The sequence below is a fragment of the Pinus tabuliformis genome, chromosome X (genome assembly GCF_031772625.1).
Source record: "Pinus tabuliformis cultivar Carrire ecotype Pingquan chromosome X, CPIR1, whole genome shotgun sequence".
NCBI lineage: Eukaryota > Viridiplantae > Streptophyta > Pinopsida > Pinales > Pinaceae > Pinus > Pinus tabuliformis.
Genome location: NC_142308.1, coordinates 1710501668 through 1710511369, shown reverse-complemented (window position 1 = coordinate 1710511369; position 9702 = coordinate 1710501668). Strand labels below are relative to the sequence as shown.

The window sequence follows — 9702 nt, the reverse complement described above, 5'->3', positions numbered from 1 at the left end:
CTGATGGAGCACATCAACATAAGACTTTGCTACCATCCGCATATGGCCCACAAGTTGTCTCTGGAGACATCCAAATTGGATCAATTATTCTGCTAAAAAAAGCAGCTTGCACAGTGCTCCAAAACTCCTCGTAAGGCCCACCATTTTAAATCACCCTCTTTTACTTTTACCCGCCTAGCCGTTTTTTGCATCAAAAGAATGAAAATGGAATCTTTATTAATTCATTTCTTACTTGTTTACATAAGGTCCATCCGAGTCGTTGAGCTTGAAGTTGTGAAGCGCTCAGCAGCGTTGATGAAGGACACATCGACGCTGCAACATGCACAGGCGGGTTCAGCCCAATTTAGCTCTTCGTCAGCTGAAGATACCTTGCCCTCTTTAGTTACTCCACCACCTACGGCAACAACTACAACAATTCCATTCACGGTACTCAACCCTTACCGAAAGTATTGGTCTATCCAAGGTAGAGTATCTGCGAAGACATCATTGAAGGCATACACCAATGTGCGAGGCTCAGGAAAAGTTTTCGGATTTGACCTTATCAACCGTGAAAAGGAAGAGATCCACCTTTCTGCATTTGCTGAACTGGCCGAATCTCTTTACAATCTAATTCAGGTTGGGCAACTATACATTATATCAAATGGCACAGTGAGAGAAGCAAATCCAAACTACAACCACCTCAAGAACAAATGGGAGATTTACTTGTCTGCTGCTTCCATTATCAATCCATGTCCTACAGATGATCCAACGTTTCCCTACCAGAGCTTTCACTTCAAGAATATTGTTGAAGTAAAAAATGCAACTCCAAATACAAATGTAGATGTCATTGGTGTTGTTACTTCCACGTCACCTGCATCAACAATTCGACGAAAAGATGGAAGTGAGACATTAAGGAAAACACTCATACTAAAGGACAGGTCGGGTTTTAGCATTGATGTAACATTATGGGGAGACCACTGTGACTATATCGGACAAAATCTTTCTGAATTCTACTCTTTTGACAACCCACCAATTCTTGCAATCAAAGGAGGCCGCGTGTCTGATTTTAATGGCACCACAATAGGGACGATACCAACAAGCACTCTCACAATAAATCCACAGGTTGAAGAAACTCAACAACTACATGCATGGTTCCGTGAAACCGGCTATAGCTCTTCTTCTCCATCTTTGAGTAGAAACTATGGTGTTGCTTCGAAACGTGCCCTGCCACGAAAGACATTTAATGAAATTGCTGGCATGCAGCCTTCTGATAAAGCAATCTGGGTTTCAGTTCGAGCAACAATTACTGCTCTTCATATGGATGACTTCTACTTTCTAGCATGTCCATTGGATTTCAATGGCAAACAATGCATGAAGAAGGTTGTGGAGCATTCTAACAATCTTTGGCATTGTACAAAATGTAACGGTGACTTCCCAGAATGTGACTACCGTTACAAACTCAAAATTGAGCTACATGACCACACCGGGAATCTACAGAACGTCACAATTTTCAATGATGCAGGGAACGAGCTCATGGGCATCACGGCTAAAGATCTGTTCCTACTTTCTATTGAACCAACTGATCTACAACAAATTTGTGGCCGGATCTCAGGGCACCGCTTCCAGCTAACACTTTCCATTAAAACAGATTACTTCAATGGTGTTCAACGCTTGCAACCAATACTGATCAATTCAGAAGAAATTCAATATGCCTCTGCATGCAAGGAAGCGCTCAATGACATTCAAGCACTGTCTGCTTCAAAACGACCTATTGTTCGCCGCCTGTGAACTTCTTCTTAGGGCTTCATCTACCCCGCCTGTTTGTACATAAACAAACATTTCCACACAACTAATTGTCTCATCTTTGTAAATTACACACCCATGTTATTATGATGAAACCTGTAGTTTTCATTGCAACTATTCTCTTCCAGCAATTTCCACATATGTATGTTTGCCATTTACATTTTACGTAATATAAATATCAACATTTGTAAAGAGTCACTACATATGTGTCTCGTTCGTTCTCTACATGCTACACATTGATCCCTTGCTTGCTAAGCTATTCATTTTATCGCTCAAACCTGTGAAACAATTTTTTTTTAAAGAAAAGGGATATGTGTCTCGTTCGTTCTCTACATGCTACACATTGATCCCTTGCTTGCTAAGCTATTCATTTTATCGCTCAAACATGTGAAACAATACTAAAATAACATATGATTTCATAGTTTTCCTAATTGCATGTTTTCATTCTACCTAATCTACCTATCTTCACCGACGTTGAACTAAAAAAAAATTAAATCTATGTTCAAAATATAATGTTCCAATTTCACAATGGATGTGCACCTAATAAAATGAGATACGAAACATGCACTACTTGTTTACGAAAACTAACAACTGTTACTTGTACTTGTTTAGATATGCCACCAAACAATCAACTTGCGGCCAAAAACAAGCGGCGGCGTATTCTTTATGCACAACAAAAGGATCGAATAAATGCACGATGTCGACTACTTTATGAACAGCACAAAAACCCTACTACTTCCTCTACATCCCTTCCCGCCTCAAATGCTCTCCCACCTATACAAACCAACCCAGCACCAGTTCATCATATCCAATATAACCCTCCCCTTAACGAAGAACATCGTCGCTTTCGAGAAAGGATTGATGGACTTTCTACCTTGCATGTTTGCACATCATGCAAGGAAGCATACCCAGGAATGAAAACAAAGCTCTTCCACAATAGACTCTCCTGTTTTCGTTGTGCATCATCTAAATCTACCAATCGTTTTTCTGAACTGAACAACATGGACCCTGGAGAACAACCCTATGTCCTTCACCAATTAACCCAAGTTGAAGAAATGCTCATCGCACGTGTCAACCCCATTCTACAAGTAACTCATTCCCGTGGTGGTCAATATAAATATAGTGGCCATACAATTAGCTTCCCTCAAGATATCACCAGTATTGCCAAATACTTACCCCGGATGCTCTCTGACTTAGACATCCTCATAGTGAAAAGGCAAAATCCATATGAAAAGGCTTACGAATTCTACGTTTGCAAATCACGTGTCCTTGCAGCTCTTCAATACAAAATAAAATATGACCCTTACTACCGTGATGTTCAATTGAATTCATCTACAATTTCTGCGTTGCCAGATCTCCCTACAGACATTTCTTCTCTTCTCCACAGTGTAACCACCTCCTCTTTTGAACCCCATCAAACCACTACTGATTCCACTTATAATCCTGATGATGTCATGCTACCTCCATTAGAAATCCAACCCTCTTCTTTCGTTCCAGTCCTCCCAAATACATGTACCGAGCGTGACCACATTTGCAGCTATTTGCACTCGACCCATCCAAGTTCAACAAGCTCTATTGATTGGCCTCCAATATCTCCAACCGCTATAAATGAATACAACACCATCGGCCTCCTTGCCATGGCATTCCCCGCACTCTTCCCTACAGGCATTGCAATGATCATGCAACCAAGACTTACAAAAGTTGAAATGCATGAATATGCTTTGCACTTGCTTCACTACCATGATAACCGGTTTGGCCAACACCCAAGATTCCACTACTATCTATATAACATTCTAATGCGCCACCGTAGCCAAGCAACAACCAGTGTCTTCGTGAAGAAGTACATTGAGAACAACTTGCCAACAACGGTATCAGACCTACGCCAGTGTCTTCATGACTCTCCGGATTCAAGATTGCCAGAACAAATAATGAGGTTTGGGTCAGCTCTACGAGGAACACGGTCTTTCTGGAACAAACGCCGATCTGAGCTGACTGACATGATCACGCAAATAGGAAGCCCAACATTCTTCTTTACTCTCAGTGCAGCTGATACTAAATGGCATGACTTGCACAAGATCATGCCCACAAGTGTTCAACCCACTTCAGTCCACCCCTTCCAATGGAAAATCCAAAACATAATTAAAAACCCACATCTAACAACCCAATATATGCATTGTAGATTTACAATTTTCCTTGAAGAAATCCTTCAAAAAGGCCTCCATGCAACCGACTACTGGTGCAGGTATTATTTAATATCCATATCCCTATACATTAACTTTATACATTGCATATACATGTATTAACTTAATGTACCCTTCATGTTATATTCAGATACGAATGGCAACATAGAGGATCCGCACACATTCATGGCTTCCTTTGGCTACAAAATGCACCAGACATGGACACACTTGATTGGGACAATGCATTAGAAGTTGCTAATGCACAGAAATATTTCGACAACTACGTAACTGCTTGGAATCCACGTTAAGCAGAACACCGAACTATTCCGCTCCACCAGTCAACACTTCATAACCCGTGTCTCCTTGACATAGCAGCAATATTCGCATCCAATCAATTTGAAGACTACACAGAGCTTGTCAACTGCGTCCAACGTCATACAAAGTGTCATGAATCTTCCTGCCTTCGTAAGAAAGACAATGTGCTTAGCTTCCGCTATGGAGTTCCGTGGGAATTGAAGTCCACTTCTTCACTTTTCATTGATGATAAGGGTCATAAAACCTATCTTCCTGCTCGCAATGATGAAAGATTGAATATTCACAACGTCGATCTACTCTCTATTTGGAGAGAAAATGTTGATTGCCAACCAGTCCTTTCTCGCCATGCTGTATTGAAATATATTTCAAAATATGCAACAAAAGTAGAGACAAGATCTGAGAGCTACCGTCAAATGCTATCGCGACTATCACAAAGTGCCCTTCCAGAAGCACCTACTAGTGGTGTCATCCGCAAACTCCTTACAGAAACCATTGCAGATAGAGACATTGGTGCACAAGAAATATGCCATATGTTACAAAAGCTACCTCTCTCTCTTTGCATCCGTACATTCCGTTCTTTGAATGTCAACAGGGCTGTTTTCAAACGTGTTTCGCAAGATACTGAAAATCCTGGTTCGACACCAAACTTTGTCGTTGCATATATGAATAGGCCTGCCTCACTAGAAACACTGCCCCTCCTTGAAGCTGCTCGCTCGTGGTCATATTCCTCCCAGCGGAGAAGCAACCAATGGAAACACATATTTACCCCCTTGATTGTACATGTCTTGCCCCATTACAATGTCATTCCTTCCTCTACTAATCCTTCTTATGCCACCTTCTGTTGGAGTGAATTACTCTTGTATTTCCCCTTCCGAACACTCCCTGATGATATCGGTTCAACTGATGCAGAAATTATTGCACACTGGGAACAAAAAAAGGGTGCATATACACCATGGCATCTCCATCGCGAACCCGAAAAGCCACAAAGCCCACCTACTGAAGATCAACCTACCCCACACACCCCCCCTGATTCCATTCAGCTGGATGAATGGAAAATCCTCTCTCAACTACACCCAGGTTACAATATTGCAATTGATGACCTCGACATGATTGGCTACCGCGACTTCGATGTCAACCACAATTGGTCACAAAATACTGTTCCTCCCCCCTTGCAAGAAACTGCCATCAATTTCATTGAATTCAACCGCTCACCCATTCAAAACCAACATCATTCATTTTCCAACCTTCTCCATGAGCATACATTATCCCCTACCCAACGCCTAGCTTTCACCGCTGTTTTTTCACACTTCAAAACCCCTTCGCCAAAATCCCCACGGAAGATCATCGTACAAGGAACAACTGGCATAGGAAAATCCCATTTGATTAAATGCCTTCACCAAGCATTTGTGGAAAACTCGCCAGCCAACAAAAACCCTTTATTGTTACTTGCACCAACCGGCGTTGCAGCTTTCAACATAAATGCCCTCACAATTCATTCTGCCCTTCATATCCCTATCCAGACAATGCATCCTCTCGAAGGCCAGCCGCTCCTACACCTGCAAGAGCAACTCCGTCATGTAGAATACATCCTCATTGACGAAATGAGCTTCATTGGTCCAAAAATGCTTTCTCGCATTGACAATCGTCTAAGAGAGGCATTCCCTCTTCATCGGAATACACCATTTGGTAATCGCTCAATTATCCTTGTCGGAGATTTAGGCCAACTCCCACCTGTAAAAGACATTCCTTTATATGCTGGGACATCGCGTGGCACTGCACTTTGGCGCAGCTTCGACATATTCATAACACTTTCAACCGTTTTCCGTCAACAAGGAGCTAGCACGTCCCAGGTTGCTTTCCGACAAATACTTGCAAATCTTAGGAATGGAATATCTACACTTGAATATTGGCAACATCTAATGTCAAGAACAAGTTCCTCTCTTACACATGAAGAGAAATGCACATTCGACGAATCCATGCACCTATTCGCAACAAACAACGCAGTTGTCTTGCATAATAAGAAAATGCTCAAACAATTGAACATACCAGTAGCACTTTGCTGTGCGGAACAACAAAGACAGAAAACTCCTACTACAACAGAAGATGAGCACCTACCTGCAAAGGTGCTCTTATGCTGTGAACAAAAAGTTATGCTCACCAGCAACTTATGGGTACATGCAGGCCTTGTCAATGGCGCGCTTGGGAAGGTCATCTCAATATTTTATTTAGCTGACTCAAAGCCCCCAACATTACCATCCTTTGTGGTTGTTGACTTTCAACAATACAACGGAACACCGTGGGACATTTCACACCCAACATATGTACCCATTCCTCCGATCACAAGGGGTGCACGCCGTCAGATACCACTTCAAATAGCATGGGCTTTAACGATACACAAGTCACAAGGAATGACATTAGACAAAGCAACAGTGGACATCGACACCAGAGAACGCCAAGGGCTAACATTCACTGCAATTTCAAGAGTGCGGTCACTAGCGGACATACACATCAATCCAGCATTCCCATTCTCCCGCATTACACAAATGCACAAGAATCCATATCTTAAGCGTAGACAGCAAGAGGAATCATTCCTTGCATCAAAATCTATCCAGGATAATACACTTTAGCCAATCATCCAACCTGCCTTCCAGAATTACCCACATGGTAAACACCACTCACTACATAACCAAGTTTCACATAGATTTCTTGCTATTACATTTAATTTCATATGCTTTTATACTCATTTGCAATCGTTTAATTTATTTCGAATTTTCAAACAAAATCGTCAAACATATTCATTCTCAGTTACAGTGTTTCCTTTTTGGTTGCCAACAGGTATGAATACATGCTACTTACGACAATTGTACAAGTGTTGCGAAGAAATCCAACAACAAGAACTTACATTACAAGATATTCAGACAAGGATCCTGCCACAACCATCCATGCCACTTTACCGTTTGCGCCCAGCAATTGCGTTGTTAAAAAATATAAGGAAACTACTTAAGATTACAATTCACATCCATGAAAGGGATGCACACAGGCATATGCAACACCAACTGCAGGAACAGCTCGCACAACATGGCACCACAATAAACACTAACTGGTGTTGCCGATGCCATGCCCCATCATGCATATATGATTAGCGGCTCATTCTCAATTACACATCTACATAATGCTTTTATTGTACATATGCTTACAAGCCAACAAAACTTTCATTGTATATATCTTTACTTATATCTGGCATGTTTAGTTATATCTTAATAGAACTGTTCTCTGTTGTATGAACAAAGAGTATTCAAGTACGTGGTCCACTGCTCTTTATTTTGGGTTTCATGATTCAACCAACAACTTTTTTTATAAAGAAACACGTTTCTGACTTTACATAGGTTGATGTTTACAACAACCTATTAGGGAAATTTTCATTCAGCTCTTTAATTCTTTCTATTACTGTTGATAGGGTCAAAATCTGCATATTGTTTTTTTTATCATATACCCAGTTGATAACTAGCTCTGAATCTCCCAATATCTGGATTTGAGCAGTACCTTTCTTAATTGTTACATTTTCCAGTATCCAAAATGCACTTAACTCTGTCCAGTAGTTGGTACCTTCTGCCAATGCAGCTTTGAAACAGAAACTATGGTTTTCCTTAAGAAATAACACACGTCCAGCACCACAAATCCCTGGAATTTATGGGAATTTTATGTCTCATGCATTTCAGATTCATATTTGCAATTAAAATATTAGATGAGGATAGTTCTTGACAGTAGAGGTGTTTTCTTTATAATGAACTATTTCTTTTATTGTGGGCTCTTCACATGCTTGGTCATGCATGTTAGAGTGCCATGTATTCTGAGTTGAGTTATTTTAGTTTCATTGTGTCTACATATGGCTCTTGGGCCTTTACTCGGATTTTAGAAGTGCTATCATTTTCATTTTGGAGGACAGGTTTTTTCAGTTGACATCTTTACTGTAGATTACAGCTGCTGGCTTATAATGTGGATAAATTTAGGTCATGTTCATCTTTCTAAAAGGTAAATGAAATGGTGTCATTGGTTGCCATCTGAAAGTTTTTTGTGCCTGGATATCAAATTTCCTCGTGGTTTACTTACATCAGCTGCTGCAAGGTGGTCCTAATCCATATTTGAGCAGCTATGGACATAGGCCCAACAACATACACGAGCAAAGAAGGCTTAACTATGATTGGAATTCTTAGCAAGATCTTTATGGTACAGTAATACTACAATGTATCAAAGAGTTGGACCAAGGAATCGACCACTTCCCCCATTGATTCTTCCAAATTATGGTTTAGCAAATAATCCTGGTTTCCATGGTAATTGTATAGTGGTTCTTATTCCAATTCATTTGGCAGGAATAATTCATAGATGTTTCATATCTTGTTACTGTCACAATATTCATATTTGTAGTGGGTGAATTTTTGTTTTGCAGCTATACCAACATTATATTTTCCACCAAGAACACACCTAGATAGTGTTAGAGGCAGGCCTTATTTTGTGCAGCCCCAACCTCCTGGTGTGTTCGTTTCTGCACCTGATCCTCAGTTGTGTGCTAGCATAGTCAAACAGATTGACTACTACTTTAGGTTTGCTGAGACATACACTTTTATTACTTGTGGCCTATTTTCATGAACCAAAACAATTAGTATGCTTGTAATTCATCAAAATATGATTCTTTTGATTTTTTAATTCTATGACAAATAGCTCACGCTTACTGCCATCACAGTCAATCGAGTACCATGCCAGGTTTTCCTGCGCAGGGGTCTGATTATTCTGATTATTGTTGTTCCATTAGCATAATTGATATGTTTTTTTCCCTCATAAAAAGAACTTATATTCTCATTATCCAATATATACATTATAGACTAACAATTGATATGTTTACTTATTACTAATTATAAAAAGCCTCTTTACTTGAACTTTCTATCTGCTTACAATTAGTTTGTTCTTACCCCCATTGTGTTGTACATTCTTTACGATTTATTTGTTGTCTGCAGTGTTGTAAATTTATGTAAAGATCCCTTTTTGCGTATGAATATGGATGGGCAGGGTTGGGTGCCTATTTGATTGATTGCAGGTTTTAATCTGGTGAGATATTGGATAAGTGTTCATCTGTTATTATTCAATGTCTTTTAAAGCCTACTACTGTCTACAATTGATATCCCAATAAGTTCATATCTTTTCTGGTTTACATAAAGGAGATTATCTGGTTTCTGTTCAGCAGTATTTTGTGACAGGCTGACAAGATAAGGAGGCGTGGTGACTGGTCAAAGTGGGTCTTACCTGCTGGAGTTATCAAATCTACGTCAAGGACTCAACCACAAAACACCTGTATAAATGTTAAAACAGGCAATGTTGAAAATGATGCTAAATTGGAGGGGCAAACAAGTGTTTCTTCAAGGCATCTTAT

At 40.2% G+C, this 9702-nt stretch overlaps 2 protein-coding genes across 2 annotated transcripts; both read left to right on the top strand.

Annotated features, from left to right (window-relative positions):
• Positions 1-204: 204 nt before the first annotated feature.
• Positions 205-1767, top strand: LOC149146585 (replication protein A 70 kDa DNA-binding subunit A-like). The gene is made up of 2 exons (XM_089452814.1): positions 205-1359; positions 1477-1767. The coding sequence occupies exons 1-2, from the start codon at positions 205-207 to the stop codon at positions 1765-1767; spliced, it is 1446 nt and encodes a 481-aa protein (XP_089308940.1).
• A 629-nt stretch (positions 1768-2396) lies between these two features.
• LOC149146584 (uncharacterized) lies at positions 2397-6904 on the top strand. The gene is made up of 2 exons (XM_089452813.1): positions 2397-3870; positions 4275-6904. Exons 1-2 carry the CDS (start codon positions 2397-2399, stop codon positions 6902-6904), a joined length of 4104 nt encoding a protein of 1367 aa, XP_089308939.1.
• Positions 6905-9702: the final 2798 nt, after the last annotated feature.